This window comes from Pagrus pagrus (assembly GCF_965226575.1).
Source record: "Pagrus pagrus genome assembly, chromosome: 5".
In the NCBI taxonomy this organism is placed as follows: Eukaryota; Metazoa; Chordata; class Actinopteri; order Spariformes; family Sparidae; genus Pagrus; species Pagrus pagrus.
In genome coordinates, this window is record NC_140189.1 from 23,198,232 (window position 1) to 23,215,601 (window position 17,370).

A 17,370-nucleotide genomic window follows, 5' to 3' on the forward strand; every position below is an offset into this window, starting at 1 on the left:
CAATGAGAAAACACAGTGACAACAGCTTTAGAGCTCCCAGTGGACAAGGTGGAGCTGGCTTTGAAATATACAGTAGCAACAATCAGATAAGGGGAAGAAAATGAATTAGAAAACCCAAATAGGTGAATACATTTATTGGTGTGAGGGTAATGTGACACTCCTTTTAATGTGGTTCGGTCTCGCCCGACTGCTCACCTGAAAGTTCCAATTTAATTTATCAGTGTTGCCAGGAGTGAAGCCGCTGGAACCGCTTATGAGTTGTTTCTTGTTTAATTTATTTAGCGGAGGGCTACACCCAGCAATTTAGTGCTATCAGAGGGACCTCACTGGCAGAGTATTAACGAGAACGCTATAATCTCTCTCTAAATTTACACATTTGGAATAGTGTTGCTGGTTTCCACGTCAAGACAATTGCTCTGAGAAACCTCCACTGGGGGGCATGAGGGGGTCTGATGTGTTCAGGCTCCACAAACCGGCTGGTGCAGCGGCAGCCAAGCATGAAAGAGAGAGTGTGAGTGGAAGTGGTGGGTTGTGACAGATTAGGGGGAGATGATCCCTGCTTAATACAATGTCTCTGCCAATTACATAGGCAGGCTTTAGACCTGTGATCCTCAAATCTGGTCCTTGGGCTCTGGAGCACTGCTGGATTTCTTTTCTGTCAGGTAGTTAATTGCACTCTCCTGTGGTTGTGGGTCTGAACCGGTCCTTGATCACACAGCTAGAATGAAAACTACCAGGAGGAACCTGCAGCAATCAGGACCCTGAGGACTTTGGAGAGCCACTTGGACTTTTCACCTGCGAAAGTGGCAATCCTGGCGCGTGGCCCAGCTACATGGTAGGTGTGCAAAATGAAGAAGTCAGCAGACTCCGTTTGCAGCCTGGACTTATTTATTTAAGAGGTCTAACCTGCTCATTATTAAGAAGGTGCAGCACAAGTTAAATCACTGTAAATGCAATGCGCAGCCAAGTAAAAACACTACCATAATTTCAATCGTAGAAGACAATATTTTCTTTTAATGCATTAGAAAAATGTAAAAGAGAAACATAAATTACCATATGACTGATGGACTGACACCACCCTGACGAAGAGAAGATAGCTGAAAAAATGTGGTGCATTTTGATGGACTTTTGTGATGGACCACATTAATAATTCAGAGCAACAACAACACATCTCATTAAATGGCAAAATTCATCAAGCTGCTCCCTTTTGCCCCCTCACAAACCCTTCACTGTAAGCCAATCGCAAGTCTCCATGGAGACCCTGGGCCGATGGGAGGAGCCACCTGACGGGGAAACCAGCTGTGCATAATAAAAAAGCAGCCAGTAGAGAGATGAAACAGAGGAACGGAGTGGCCCGAGGATAAAACACAACCACGCATCTCCCTCACTGAGATGAAGATGGAACTCACCCCAGGAGAGTGAGTGGGAGAGCGAAGAGAAATAGAAACAACAATGAGAGTGCGTGTGACAGCGCTCGTGTGTAATAGTCGTGCCATCTGATGGCTGAAGTTAAGTTAAGAAGAAAAGAAATGCCATCAAAAATGTGAATAGTTGAATATATCCACCTTATTCTTAGCCCCATAATACCTTTTGTGAATTATGGGTGCAATTTCTTGTTTCCCTTCACTGAACTGGCAGAAATAAATGGGGAAATAAACACAGCCTGTCACACCGAAGGAAAGGTAGACAACCTGAAGAAATGGCCTCGGATAATGTGCAGTAGCATTTTTAGCTGCTTTATTGATAATGTTGATGCAAATAGCTCTAAGTAGTATCTTATGTGTGTACAGAAGTAGAGCTGGGACCATATTAATAAAGGAACTGGACACCCTTTCTATCTCAAGGTCACTTCTTCAGGTCTGCCTCCCATCCTCATTCCTTTTAAAGAAAAAGTATTGGGACATAAGAGACTGACACCACTCTCATGTCTTTATGGTGAGTATGAAGCTACCCATCAGCTTAGCTTAGCACAAAGTCTGAAAAAAGGAGAAACAGCCTGGATAAATAAAAGAGTAAACAAATAACTGTGTTCATTTGTGAGCTTCACAGGTTCTGGTAGGTTTCGTTGTTGCTAGGCTTCTTTTCAACAGAGTCAAGTTAGCTTTCCATGTTTCCAATCTTTCTGCTAACATAAGATAGTCAGTGTTTCCCAAAAATGAGAAACTTTTCCTTTGAGGTTTGACATACTGTGTTCCCACCAAGTGTAAATCCACTGTGACGTCCCCCATTGGTTTATTAAACGACCCTTTTGGAGCCATCTTGTTTTTTTGTGTGACCAGAATGGGAAACAGGGGAGGATATCCTGACTTGATCTGACTGAGAACCCGAGGGCAGCAACTTGTCAATTTCAATGTCAGTACACCCTAAAGCATATGCTGATTCATCATCTATTTTACTCTAAATGTGACCATAATTTACAAAGTAAGCTTCATGCTGTATTGAAAAAGACTCTAAACTAGTGATTGAGACCATAAACTCATTAGGAAACTGTTCTGAGGTAATAAATTGAGTAAGAAGTAGGGTTATTTTTTCATAACCTTACTTAAGATCAGACTTATTTTTGAAACCAGTGAGGTCGCCCCGTGCTGGCAGTTAAGGTATTTCTGCATTGGTTTCACTTTTCAGACCGGTTAAGGCTGTCCACATGTTATGCAGTCACTGGTTGCCACAGTTTACTTACCAAAAAGAAAGGATAAAGAGACGTGTAACATGCTGTTAGCAGGGGCAGCTCCAGTGAAAGGGGCCCATTATTCACGCATGGTGAGGAAAAGAAAAAAGCAGCATACACTGCATGCGATGAAGGACGAACAAATGAAACATATTTTCTTTCACAGTTTCTGTCATGTAGCCTGATGACAGAAGACGCTGCACTCGCCATGGTCCCAGAATTGGGTGATTATACACCCTCCATAGCTTCTGGCATAATTTGATGCACATAGTTAAGCCCATTGTCTATTGTATCTGACAGAGTGTGTTGTGAACTGCTGAATACGCTGTTTCAAGCCAGAAGATTCGGTTGTCCTTTTAGCCTCCGATTGTTGGTACAATGTGTTTTCAAAGTGCTGAGCGGGCTGTTTCAAGCCAGTGGGGTCAGCTGTCCCATTAGCCAGTGATATTACAAAAACACTCATTAAGCTTTTATGTTCTTTTGGGCACTGCTGGCTTTGTGGTTCTCCTCTCTCAGAGGCGAGTGATAAGAGTATTTTCTGCCGCTTCCATTTATGTCTGCTTCTAACAGGGGAGGCTGCTTTCTCAAGGTTGGAAAAGGTCAGAATTGATGGAGGGCTCTGATTGTTTCTACTGCAGAGAAATCTGAGCCTCGGAGAAAAAATCAAACCAAAAGAAGCATGAGAAGCCCACATAAATGTGCTTGTGGTTTCACAGTGAGGAAAGGGATGTGTTTTTATTTCATCATGATTTGGTGAAATACGATGAAATGTGTCGCTGAGAATGGCACATCAGGAGAACAACAGACACATGGACACAGACCTGTAAGGTTCAAAAGACACCCAAAGTGCCACTTTACTTAAATTTTCAAAGTTACAAATAAAAGTTCACTTGGTTGACATGGTGAAGATTTCAATTTTTAAATCACTGAACATATCCAATGTTGGGAGGCAGAACAGAGCCTCTTCTCTGCTCGCCCGACTTCATGTGTCCTCCCAGCTCAGGAGCAGTTTCTTCCTCTAGTGTCCTTGCACAGTCAAACAGCCTCAGCAATGACCAATTAGTAAAAGCATAGCTGGCTGAGACGCCGCAGATTTGGACTGTAGGCATTGCAGTTCGCTCTTCTACACTGCTATCGCTCTGCAATGCAACTTCCTACCTCCTGAGATTGGGAGAAGAACCAAAAAGACACTAGACAGCATCAACATAGCAACAAAGTATTGTAGCAGCCAAATAGGCATCACTTTCTGTTTGAGATGCATAGAGCTAGACCTGGCCAGGTAAATCTCTCTTTTACAGAAACACGATGAGAAACATGCAACAACAACGACAATACATCATTAATCTCATTGTTTCCTGGGCTTTCTGGGACATTCAAGATCAACGATTAAATAATTTACAATCCTCCATGAAGTAACAGAGAGTGGGGGCATCTCTGAGCCTGGGAGCGTGTCGTGGAAACATCTTTGAACACTGGAAGGAGCCCGACGGTGGAACACAGAACATGAGAATGAACCGCTGATGGAAGTACAGGGAAGGTAATCCACAATCTGGCCTCCCTGGAGGGAACATATTTACATCCAGAACATCAGCTGATGTATCTGGACTCACAGACTGACCAGAGGCTCTGACATGGACATACAGAGAAAGCAGAGAGGGACAGAATAAGATAACGAAGGAGATAGAGAAGTGGGTTTATGTTAGAAGAGGTTAAAGATTGCAGGTTTGGGGGGAAAGTAGAAGCAGAAGGTGGACAGCTTGACAGGGTCCTGACGGTTGTTGTTGAAATCTAATAGGCTCTCTGTTTTCTGTCTGAGGAAAGAGCGAAACACTTGAAAAGGAAGAGGTCGGATGAGGCTCACTGAACAGAGAGATGTGGTTAAAGGACAGGGATTACAGGAGCAAGTTCAGGAGCCAAAAGATGAACTGCTGCCAAGGTAACTGGAGGAGGAGACATCGGAATGGCTTCAGATCTGTGCTGAGTTAACGGAGTTTCCTGGTCGGCTGATGGCAGGTTTAAATGGAGCGGAGCTACCAAACGTAGCCGATCTCGTCATCCTTGTCGTCTTCCTCGTCCTCGTCGTCTTCGATGGCTCCTCGGGGGTGAATCCGGCCCCGTCTCTTCTTCTGCCGGCTCCGCCCGCTCTGTGATGGCTCCTCCTCCTGGTCGTCGAGGAGAATAACTGCACCGCCGCTGCCAAAATCCCCTGATGTCTCCTGGTCCTCATCTGAGATGAGACGCACAAACACAAACAAACAGATTAGAAACGCAGTAAGATGGCCGCCGTCTCTCGGTAGGTAAGTGCTGCTGGTGACTTGCCAGCTTCAGTTGTGTCTGGCTGAGCTCAGTAACATCAAATTACACCTGCAAACATTTTGAGGTTGAATAAATGTTTTTGACACCAGTGTTGTCCAGTATAGCTACAGTGTGAACAGGAGTCATTATCTCAACTGCTGCCTCCAGCATTTTGCAGAGCTGGGACCTTAAAATCCTCCCGAGTTCAGTTCTAAACATCCCATTTACACCTGGATACAAATGCAGTCTGGTTGGCGCTTACAGTGTTAAAATGTGTTTGGTGTCCTTGTGTTTGGGCTATTGAGCGGAGAGCTGCTGCATTCCTACTTGTTTGTTCTATGCAAGGCCGAATGGGAGAAACTCCAGGCTGCTCGAGCCCGAGGCCACTCAGCCAGAGTTAGATGAGCTTGCTAGACCGGAGACAAAGGACTGCTGCAGCAGAGTGTGTGTGTGTGAGTGTGTGTGAGTGTGTGATGACCAGAGAGACACCTCATCAATATTGGAAGCTGCAATTACTGGCTTTGGACTAGACTGGCATTCGAGTGAGCTGTAATCTGTGACAGTGAGTTGGCTGTTTGATTGGTAATCAGTATGTCTGCCTGGATTCTTTCTTGCTAATTATTGTTCTTTTTTCCCAGTCAAATCCCACGGCCATTGATTTTCAGCAAAGTGCTTCTATTGGCTTTTTGACCGTTTCCTTTGAATTTCCACTGCTGGTTTGTTAACTGTGTCTTTGACACACAAAAGCACTCAATTACATACATTTTTTCTAAATGCCTCTTCTTCGATGCAAACACAAACCGGCAGGTCAGGTGTTCACTCTCAGCCGAAACGTGCAACTCAGCCACTGCTGCAAATTCATGTTTATAACAAATCTTTTGACGCCGCTCGCTGCTGACAAGCGTGATGGATTTTTCTACTTGACTTGCAAGGCACTGGTGTTTTATCAAAGGTACATGAGCAGAATGTCAGAGGCGGATAGAATCAGACGTATGACTGATAGTAAACCAGCCAGACTGGCTCCAGTGGCATGCCTAATGTCATCTATTTTCTAAATGATCACTGATGCATAGATACCGGTAAGGATAAAAAGAGACTCGGAGAGATATTGAGAAAAGAAACAGAACATAGTTAGAATGTTTCAGTGGTACGTTGTGTTTCAAAGAGAAGCACTGCAGTCTCTCTTGTGTGTAGCAGCACCAGATTACAAACGGAGAAGGTGGACGTACAGCAGTCCACTTGGATCAAAGCACTAACTCTGAGAGACAGCCAGACAAATGGAAGCCAATAAGGCAAACACAACACAACAAACCTCTTGTTTAGCTGGAAGTGAACTTGTGGGTGTCTGCATGTTGGCTGTGGTCTTACCGCAGTTTGGGTTGCCTTGTTTTCTGGAGCCAGCGATCTCGTTGCCATATTTGTCCACACACCAACACTGGCCGGTGCTGCCGTGACACTGGGTCGGTTTGAAGTAGCCCTCCTCAGTACAACGAGGGATGTAAGAGCCTGAAGAGGAAGAGAGAGGTGTCATGGGTCAGCCTGTACAGAGGGTGGCAACAGGGGTCGGAGCAAACCAGCAGCACAGAAGGCGGAGAAGAAGTCCTCGCAACACCGGCACCCAATCTTGTTGAAGTTTTTTGGGTTGTGTTGGACATAAATTAAGTCCTCATCTACTTCAGTTGTGCAGGAGAATGCTGCAACAGTTTTTGGTTGTGAAGCTGCAGAAATGTTTTGTGGACTGAATATTCTTTTTTGGGTGAACCTATTTCCTTCAAGCATTGCAATTAAAGCCTGAGTTTTAATGGCTTGCCTCTGTTTATATTGCACCTGAGAAATAATTTTATATGTATGCCTGCCTCCAACCTCTTCAAGTAAAGACCTTGTGATGTTGACTGCCGCGTTCTGTTTCCTGAGTTCATGAAGAAGTCAGGGTAGATCCTTTTGAAGACACACAACAATGGCACTCATGGGAAGGGGGTAGGATGTGTTTGTAGACAGCAGTATCTGTATGAGGCTAGTTAATGGAATATTTAGTTATGTTTCAAAGTATAAAGGGCTGTTAAATAAATCTGTTACCTCGTGCCTTGTTTTTAGGGTCCGGGCAGCTAAGCTGCCAGGAACCTATTGTATTCCTAGGAATTCTTTCTTTCTTTCTTTCTTCTTCTTCTTCTTCTTCCGAGGAAGTCATACTTCCCATGGGCGAAAACTCACCAAACTTTACAGAAATGTCCGGCCCCATGCCAGATTTACTTAATTCCAAGGACATGTCAATATTCCTCCTGGGGGGGGCACAATAAGCGTTTAAATTTAAAAACTTTAAAAATACCTACAAAATCAACAGTACATGCTACAGTTTTGAAACTTTCACCAAACTGTAGCCCCAATACTGCTGAAACTTTAGTCCACTTAAACTCATTACAAATTATGAAGTCCATCACTCAGTTTTTTTCAAAACCTGTAAAACTTATAAAACCTATCTCCTCCCACAATTTTTGCCCAATTGTCACCAAACTTGCTAGAGAGCATCTTCAGACCGTCCTCCACAAAACTTGTTTCTTGGATTTTTGATTTATCAAAAATTAAGCCTACAGTGCATCAAAATGTTTGACTGTAAACAGTACTGTAAACATATACTATCAAATTCTTGCTAAATACATTTTCAATCTTCCTGAAAAAAATTGAGAATATTTTGCAGTCATGGTTGATGGAGTTTGGCAAATATCAGAATTTTATCTCAAAAACTGAATTTTTGAGAACATTTTGAATTCTGCTCTCATGGGAACAACTGGAGTCAGTGTAAGAGTGGCATTTTTAAACATCAAATTTTCTCTTATGAAGCAAAACACTTTAAGTTAAAAACAAATCACCAACATTTCCATGCTGTCAAGATGCAATTTATGTATTATCAGATTTTTTTTAAGTCAAGGAATTTCTGACATTTTGACCATTTTTGAAATCTGCCTTGACAACAACTGCCCGGACAGTGACTCCCTGAGTCGACAAATGAAGCCACACAGCAGGTCTCACTTCCAGCCAATTAGCTCAGTGAGTTAGGAGCTGGTGCTTGGAATCAGGGGTTGTGGGTTCAAGACCCAGCAAGGATGATGATGATGACAGATCAAAATGTCAGATGTCCTCAACATGAAACACAAGACCATTGTCCTGATGGTGGCATCGCAGCAAGCCTCTAAATTAAATAAAAACAAATAGCTTGAACTGGACCATGGACGAAAGCTAACCAATTTTTGCACAAAGGTCCAGTCTCATGCCAGATTACCTCAGCTGTAAACCCAAGCCAATAGTCCTGATGGTGGTGCTACAGCAAGCGTCTAAAGTTCAAAACTTTGAAAATTCATAACAAATCAACCATACTTGCTACAGCTTCAGAACTTTCATCAAACTGTAGCCTCAATATTGAAGAAACTTTTGTACATTTAAACCTATTAAAAATTATGAAGTACATCACTCAGTTTTTTTTCAAAAACTGTAAAACTTCTTAAACCTATTTCCTCTCTCCTCCTTTGATTTATCAAAAATTGAGCCTCAAAAACTGAATTTTTCACAGCATTTTTAATTTTTCTTTCATGTGAACAATTGGAGTCAATGCAATGATGACATAGCTAAACACCAGTTATTCACTTATGGAGCAAATCAATCATTTTTAAAATTACCAACATCTCCATGCTGCAATATGTGTATTTTCAGATTTTTGTCTTGATAACTGAATTTTTTACAGTGGTTTCAAATCTGCCTGCGCAACAGTGACTGGCTTACTCAATTTGTGAAGCCACTGTTGTATTGCCACTTGCCAATTAGCTCAGAGCGATAGATGACAGTCTTTGGTTCCAGAAGTTGTGGGTTCAATCCTCAAGTGGTCCAAAATGAGCATTGTTGTCAACTGTCTTGTCTTCCTATTCTCCCGTTTGTTGCTCAGAATTGCCTAAATTTGCCAAAAATAGCCCGGACCCGACCCATCGCTGCGCAGCAGCTATAATTTACTCTTGTTTTCATACTGCACTGCTGAGGCTTCAATTGTGCGTACACTTGCCAAAGGAACATTACTTTGTCACGGTCAGACCATGTTTTTTGTTTCTACATTTGGAGTTGTGCACCTTGAACGCTTGAGGGAAATTCCAACCTCAAACTTCGACTGGAAGTAAAAGAGGTTTGAGAACATACATTGACAAAACTGGAGGGTAGAATCTGAAGTTTTTGTGTATTCGCTGAGGGAGATCAACAATCAATTATAGAGCAGGTTGCAGGACAACCATACATCCTGCTTAAAGGGAAGCACTCACATCCAAAAACACACACACAGACTCACACAAACCCATGCACACATGGAAACACACACCCAGTCCTGTTACCTTCAATTGACCCAGTCGGAGCTCATTTTTCATGCTGTTCTTTTGTGAGCTGGAGCACTGAACGATCTTGCCCAGTGGGGACAGATGACACGTGTACAAAATGTCAGGATGTGCTTTATAGTGTGTGGACTGTATGTTTAAACCACAGACTTCTTTGTCTGCTCGGAACAACTGAAAAGAGATTTTTTTATGCTAGTGTGTGTGTGTGTGTGTGTGTGTGTGTGTGTGTGTTTGTTAGCATCAAAGGTGACCATGTTGGCTGTCAATCATCCAGACTGACCTATGAGGCTCTTCCTCCGACTTTGATTCTGGATCCTGCTCTTCTCCGTTTGGCAAGGCAGTCCTACAACCAGAGAACATACAAAGTAGCATAATTAACAGAGTTTGTCTTCCTACCGTCATGATTTAACTGAAATGGCTCTTTCTTTGTCTTAAAATCTACAATAAAGTTATTTGAACTTCTTACGTTGCTCTTACATCTTAATGATTTCTTATACGGTCACCGAAAAGGCATTTGTTTTGATGTTACAGCTGTTCTGATCGTTTTACTGCTTGTCCTCCCACCATGCTGTGCTGTAGATTTGTCACCTTGTCCTCAGATCTCAGAAATTAAGTTGCCTTCTTATTATAGGAATGATTATCATCATAAAACACAAAGAATATAAAATAAAAATGAAAAACAGAAAAGACTGATTTGCTGCTTTTTAGGTATTCATTTGTTTCTATTCACATCACTACTGACTGGAGACCTGCCCAAGATGAACTTTTCACATCATAATGTGTTAATTGACATACTGTGTAAGTAAGTCATCACATTTAGTACCACTCAAACTCTTTGTTTCCTCCCTGACTGTGTCCTTTTTATTTCATCGTCAGTTTCTTATTCAGCCCTCTCCCCCTCCTCACCCTCAGGCTTCTGGAAGCAGTAGCACCACTCGTTGTTTGACAGCTTTCCGTCCTTGAAGGAGTCGCAGGAGTTGAAGAGGGGCTTCATGCACAGCTCATACTTGTCCAAGTAAATGGCACTCAGCTCTGATTGGTCCAGCAGGAGGTCGAAGTTCATGTCCAGTTTGTTGAACATCCAGCCCAGTGAGTCCTTACAAATGGGCAAGATGCTGGTGTCAAAGTCTGGAGGAGAAAAGAGACCGAGAGGGAAAAAAAAGATTGAAAGAAATCGTTGGAGTGAACAATTTCAAAACTGCAGAAACTGTCCAGGTCACTTACATTTTTATCACTCAAACTTGAGTAAGAATGTGTGTGTGTGTGTGTGTGTGTGTGTGTGTGTGTGTGTACGGTGGCAGAGTTGAGATGTGTTGACATTACAGAGAACAGAGCAGGGTCGCTGTCAACATCGCCGCCAGCCCTCATGAGGACTGAAAAGCGTGGCTGCTCAACAGAAAAGGGCTGCACATAGACACACGCACACACGCACACACGCACACACACACGTTTTATGGGGGGATATACTCACGTCCAGCGGCGGAGTCAAAGCTGTCAGAGGATTTGAGGTCTCTGTTGGCGTCGAGGTGGAGAACTCCGAACCAGTCCTTCAGTCTGGCAGCCAGGCTGTGCAGCTCTGTGTCGGTGCAGGCTACACACACACACACACACACACACACACACACACACACACACACACACACACACACACACACACACACACACACACACACACACACACAAGATAATGAGGAGAGGGGAAGCTGTCAATCTACTGCTGTCATCAGAGGGAAAAAAACAATTCTTTTCTTGCTTATCAAACGCTGATTTCATTTCTGCTGTGTACTTTTTCCTCTCTGTCTTCTTGTCTCTTTCTTATCCAACTCTTCTCCTTGAGTAAACACAGTGGAGCGATAACACACACTGACCTGCTGCTATATCTTGACAGTTACCATAGGAACTCAACCTGACATGCACACACACGCGCACACAACGAAATATAATATACTCTTTCTTTTCCATTTAGCGTTCAAATGAGTGATTTTATTCATGTGGCAATCCAGACGCACACACACACACAAACACATAAAGGTCTGCTTGACCCCAGAGGTAAAACAAACTGATGTTGTGCAGTAAGAGGCCACTTGATTGTTACATTATATCCTCAGTGGAGAAAAATCTGTGTATGTGTTGTGATCACACTCCTCTGCACAACCATAAAGAAAGCTGATCAAACACTGTAATGCAAGCTGATGCTACTGCTCAGAGAGAGTGCAAACTGCACAATATATTTAATGATAGCCCTAATTAAAAGTATAAACCAGCCTCTGTCAGTGCCTATCAAATCCCTCGTTCCTTCGGCCCGGCGGGACAGACCACTGCCTCTGCCTGTCTCCTTCTGCCTCTCTGTCCGTCAATCTCCGTCTCCATTTTCCCGTTCCCTCCCGCGTGTGATTGGCATATTTTCTTCCCCCATTCTGTTTCTTTTGAGCGCTCGATAAATGCGCCTGAAGGACAAGAGCCATTCACCGCCACGCGCTCTGCGGCTCTGAGCTGGAGGAGGTTGGATCGAGGCAGTTTGCATCAAAACATGCAAAGGTTTTGAGCGAGAGACTTCTAATTATTAGATATAGTGTAAGAGATCACAAAACACTGCAAAACCCAAGGTTACTAACATGGAAATACAATGAATCATTAGACACACGAGACAAAGGGCAAGAAAATCTCTCTCTCTCTCTCTCACACACACTGAGTTACACACAGGTATTTACTCTAATAGTGAGAACAGAGCAGATAGGTCCCGACGTGCAGACCTGGATCACACTTTGCTGTCAGTGGATAAAGACATCTAAGGCAGGACATCAAAGGAGCTGCATGCACGCCACACACGAGCATGTCACACACACAAGCACCACACACACACACACACACACACGGCAAAGAGCCGGTGGGAATTTTAAAGCAGGTATTTCCAGGCTGTGCTGAGAGATGTTACAATCTCTCTTATTAGAAGAGTTTCTGTTTTTGTCAAGTCATTTTCCTCATCCTCCTGCCAAACCATGTCCTGGGGCCGTTTTTATAAAATATTAAGCAGAAAACAAGGTATCTGTAATTATTTATGAAACCTAACTTTGGCGTGGAAATGATCTGTCTCCACAGTCTTGACTTGACGTGAGTGATTTTCCTGTTATTGTGGAGAGGGTTTTACAGATTGGGACTCCAATGAGATGTATGTTTGAATAATACGTGTTTCCTGGCCTGACAAGGCAGGTGCCATCAATTTAAGTTGATTTGAAAATGTATAGATCACAGGTGTGTAAGTTAGGGATGGGATTCTTATGGTACCTGTCCACAGGGTCCTCTGTTTTCAAGCTTCCCATTAATTGTCTATGTAAGCAGCCATGCAATGCATTATGGTAGCATAGAGTCACATTTCCAGAGACAGGGCATTGCATTGCCTGCTCCTCATTTGCATTATGTTGAATTCTGGCCGCTTCATGCAAATCAGGAGCATCCAACGTGACTCACTGCCTCTGGAAACTCCTGAAAAACCATACAAAAGAAACGTTTTTGAGTTAAAATGAAGACGGATCAGGCAACTGCATGGCTTATTTCTCGCCTTAAATGTCTTCAGTCACATGTTTTGCTGAGCTATTTTTGTAATAAGAGAGAAAGTTGGTCCAGTTTGAAATCCCGGAGCAGCAGCCAATGAGTGGCGCGCGTCCAAGCAGGTGCAGCCAGTAATTGTTTGCATGGCGGGAAGCGTTGCAGAGCGAAGACAAGCTCCCTTAGAAAAAATCAGAAATTATCTGAAGACTTAGTTCAAGTTTAAACAGTAAGGCCCCTGCATCCTTGGAGGGATGCAAACAAGTGCATTCACACACACACACACACACACACACACACACACACACACACACACACACACACACACACACACACATTGTTTTATAGCTGTAGTTTGGGGTTGTGTCGTTATTGCACAACTATAAAACAGAGGACGCCCCAGGTAACAGACAGGAGCTGCAGAGGGGACAAATAACATTTATCTGAGCTGGCTATCCATGTGACATTACCTGTGGAATCCCAAGGTGGTCTGTGTGTGAGTGTGTGTGCGTGCCTGTGTATGCGTGCACGTGATATAAGCCTTCAGGTACAGACAGATAGCATTTCTGAGTGCTCTTCATTCCACGGTCCGGAGCAGAGAAAGATGGAGAAAAAACAGCTAAACATTATCTGTCTTCAATTAAGATTCCTCCTCTGGCAGTAGTGGAGTCTGTAGCGTATTGCTCTTGCTTTACTCCCCTTGTTCATTTATTTGACCGTTCTAAGTTTTCCTCTCACTGTTTTCCTTTCTCTTCCCACAGAATTGCCATTTGAATCACTCTCTGCTTTTGTGATTCTTCTGTCGCCTTTAAGGACTTTCTTGCTCATTTCCAATCTCTCTCTCTCTGCTGTCAATTTTCTGAGATTCAATAGAAGCCACTTATCACACCTGGCTGTACCTAACTCAGTTTCTCTTAAGACTTAGAAGACCACTTTGATATGCCCCGCTCCTCTATTTCTTTCTCTCACCTAAATTGCTTTGAGTGCTTTATTTCCCATCTCTGTCCTGGCACATCCCCCTATAGAGTCCGAAGATTTAAGTGTTTTTCTTTTTCCCTTTGATATCCTCTTCCTTTGTCTCTCTCCTCGTTCCTCCACTTTATTTTTTCCACATTTGACTCCACCGCTCTCTCCATCTTTTTCTCTCAAGTCTCTTGGACTTTGCACTCCGGCCCACAATGAGTCTCGATGGACCCCTCTTATCTCTCTCGCTCAGCGAGACCCAAATTGTTTCGGACAGGCCCGACACTGCTGCCAGTGTTAGGAGTCCCTTTGTTGGGCAATGAGTCAGAAAGCTGGAGCTGAAAACATTCACGCGCTAAAGGACACAACACACAGATAAAATGGGCTGTTAACCATTTCTTTCTCTCTCTCTCTCTATCTCTATCTTTCCGAGCCACAGCTGGGTCAGGGTGGCTTAAAGATGTCAGACATTCACAACATCAAAGCCTTCCCACGGGCAGTTACAAAGATTACAACGTTAAGGCAGAACTGGATTTGATGGAGGACTGAACAAGTGATGTTGCTGCCGTCAGTAGAAACCCGAGTGTCTCAAAATCACTTTCCAGAACGACACTCAAAAGTTCCACTTGATGGAAAAAACAGGGTCATAGCGGTCGTGGTTGATGCCGAGGTTGCTTTCACCTCTAAACGTAAAACTGGAGTCATATTTGCTCATTATTTCAATGTAGCTTGACCAATTTTCTACTCCAAAAGCACAAGCTCTTGTTTATTCATGTTAGATTTTTTTCGAGTCAGTCTTCAGAACGACAATGTTTTTTGGTCATGTTGGTCAGCGGGCAAGGAAAGGATGCACAGGCAAGAGGAGACAGATATAAAATGGTATCCCGATATTTAAACAAAACTAAATGCTAACATTAGCACGCTAACAAGCTGACAATAACAATGTTTAGCTACAGTGACCAGATGTCCCCATTTCTGGAGGTCTGTCCCCGGTTGGAGATGTCCCTGTCTTTAAATGTGAAATCATATTTTACGTGGCCAGAAAAGACGGGCAGCAGAGCAGAGCCTATGAGTTAATGTCCCAAACATGTTGTGCTTGTCTCAGCCAACAGAGGGGGCTGCTCGATAGCATTTTTATGTCACTATTCTTCTTATAAGTACTTGCTCTGTTATTTATTAATTTTTTTAGAAAACCGATGTTGAAAACATCTTTTCAAGCCAGTTAGAATGGAGAGGATGAATGGAAGGTTGACTGACAGGAAGAGTGAATAAGGATAGAAGAAAGGTAAAGATATGTGTACAGAGTCTGACGAGTTTTATTCCAAAGGAGGCAAATATTGTATAATTTAATCCACGAGATTTGTGTGACAGCGTTAATTACTTTGTTTTTTTTACTTTTCAGATTACAATTTTTCATCCCCTTCCTATCCTGAAAAAAATCTCCAGCTGTGTCGATTCTGAATGTCACAAAACACAAAGTACAGCTGAGGCTGATGACAGCTTAGTTCTGCAGGTATTTGGTCGTAAACTGAACTATTGGACAAATAAGTTCTGACTTGAATATGTTGCTTCATTAAAAGTCAGGGGGTGATCAAAGTCAGTAGGAGTCCTCCTCTGGGGACCATGGATATCTAGACAAACCTTCATAGTAATCATCCTATGGTTGTTGAAACATCTGGATCAAAGTGGTGGACTGACTGATCACTGCCATCCAAACCAGTGTGGCAAAGCTAAATAGTGGCTTGTATTCCTGCATCAAGTCACAAGATAATTCGTAGATGATTAAAAGGAGAGAAAAAGAGAAAGAAATAGTTCTAACCGTTGCCTTTTTCTTTTAATATGCTGGTATTTTCGCCTCTCCAAGCCTATAAACAGTATTTAAATGAAACAACCCGAGAGAGGAGATTCTCTCTTTTGTAAACCTGCACACAAGTAATGAAAATAATATGCAACATGTGATAATGGGCCTATTTTAGAAATTGTTTAATTTATTTTAAAGGGTCATATAGCAGAAAGATTGGAGACCACAGCACTAAATGAACAGTGTGTCTGGTTGATTATGCAAAGCCTTCTCAATTATTCTTTTGACAAAATAAAGTTATTAATTAACTTTTTTTTAGACAAATCTCATTTTATGCTCAATGAAGCAGATTTTAACTTTGCAATGTTTTTAATTAATTTGGCTATTCTTCCATTCATAGCTATTTTCCAGGGCTTTGTAAAGCATTCCATTCTCAAAAGACCTATTATTATTATTATTTTTTATGTAATACTGCAAAACAGCCTATAGCCCAAGCATTGGTTTGAAAGACGGCCTGTGAAACCTGTGCAACTGTGTGTAAATCAGAGAGTAAACCCATCCTTTCGCCATGGGGACCGCCTGTAATGACTCAACTTCCTGTGAGCTTCCCAGAATAAAACCAATCATTTTCCAGCTGAGAACACAAGAGAGAGAAACAGCATGCGAGTCTGGCATCTCATCAGTTTCAAGGAGCAAGATGGACTCTTTAGATTTAGTGATTCTTATGTTTTAAGAAAAAAGTAACACAAATATAAAATCAGAACAGCTAGAAGTCTTTGGCTTAGAAGTTGCCATTACAAATCTCCAGATCTGAGAAAAAAATCCCCTCTCCCCTTTAATTTTGATTACTAGTCGATCCTTAATCCAAACAGATACCTCCTTATTGTTCCAGTGGAATCGCTCATGTGCAACAGAGACAGAGATATTGGGCTTAAGTCGCCAGAACTGATGTTATAGGCTCCACTTCCAAACCATCACAGATAGTTTGACAGTGAACTTTTATCCGAGTTAAAGTGATTGCAGACAGCCAGCCAGACCTGCCGTCTGCTTTCGCACAGGAGAGAAAGAATCGATCAGTGCTGCGTCCAATATCAAACACTGAATCATCGCTGGGAAATACCTTCTTATCGTTCTTCCTTCCTCCCTCCTGCCCTCTCACCCAATGCTTTCTCACGTCTGCTGTCTTTCATGTCTGCGAATCAGTAGAAACCGGCAGCCAAAAAACCCCACAAGATGTTTTTTTCTTCCACAGACTGACACACACATAAACTAACAGCTGCAGTTTCGAAAAGTACAGCTGAACTCCAAGGCAACACGCAAGATAAAATGTAGAACAAGATTTCCTCTACAGTGTCTCTGCTCATTTCATTTGCTCTGAACTTCTGGAAACAAACTAACACTAACAGAGACTGATCAGGACATTTCAAGACAAAGAGGCAGATAAAACAGAGGCTAGTGGAGTGCTTCTTTATGGAGTTAATTATTAAAGACTATATGCCATTAAGAAGCAGCTATAATTTGCATCTTGTGGAAGCTGAGGACAGTCGGGTGAAGACAAAGTAACCACAAAGAAAACAACCCTGATTCCTTATATACACAAACAAACACTACTACTTGAGTTTACAAAATATGCTTTGGTGTGAATGTAATCGTTGCCTGCATACTGATCATCAAAATCCAGGAAGTGTGACATCCTTATACTGCACGTGATGTTTAGTCTCTTTCACCGA

General features: G+C 42.6%; 1 protein-coding gene across 3 annotated transcripts in view; it reads right to left on the reverse strand.

Annotated features, from left to right (window-relative positions):
• Positions 1 to 3,492: 3,492 nt before the first annotated feature.
• spock1 (SPARC (osteonectin), cwcv and kazal like domains proteoglycan 1) overlaps positions 3,493 to 17,370 on the reverse strand; it is a 122,362-nt gene continuing 108,484 nt past the window's right edge. For all 3 annotated transcript variants that reach the window (XM_084353319.1, XM_084353318.1, XM_084353317.1), the window contains exons 8-12: positions 10,802 to 10,921; positions 10,237 to 10,458; positions 9,611 to 9,673; positions 6,332 to 6,469; positions 3,493 to 4,895 (exon numbers count right to left, since the gene is read on the reverse strand). In XM_084353319.1, coding sequence (XP_084209445.1) covers positions 4,699 to 4,895; positions 6,332 to 6,469; positions 9,611 to 9,673; positions 10,237 to 10,458; positions 10,802 to 10,921 — 740 coding nt within the window. In that variant the 3' untranslated portion in view covers positions 3,493 to 4,698. The remainder of the gene's footprint in view (positions 4,896 to 6,331; positions 6,470 to 9,610; positions 9,674 to 10,236; positions 10,459 to 10,801; positions 10,922 to 17,370) is intronic.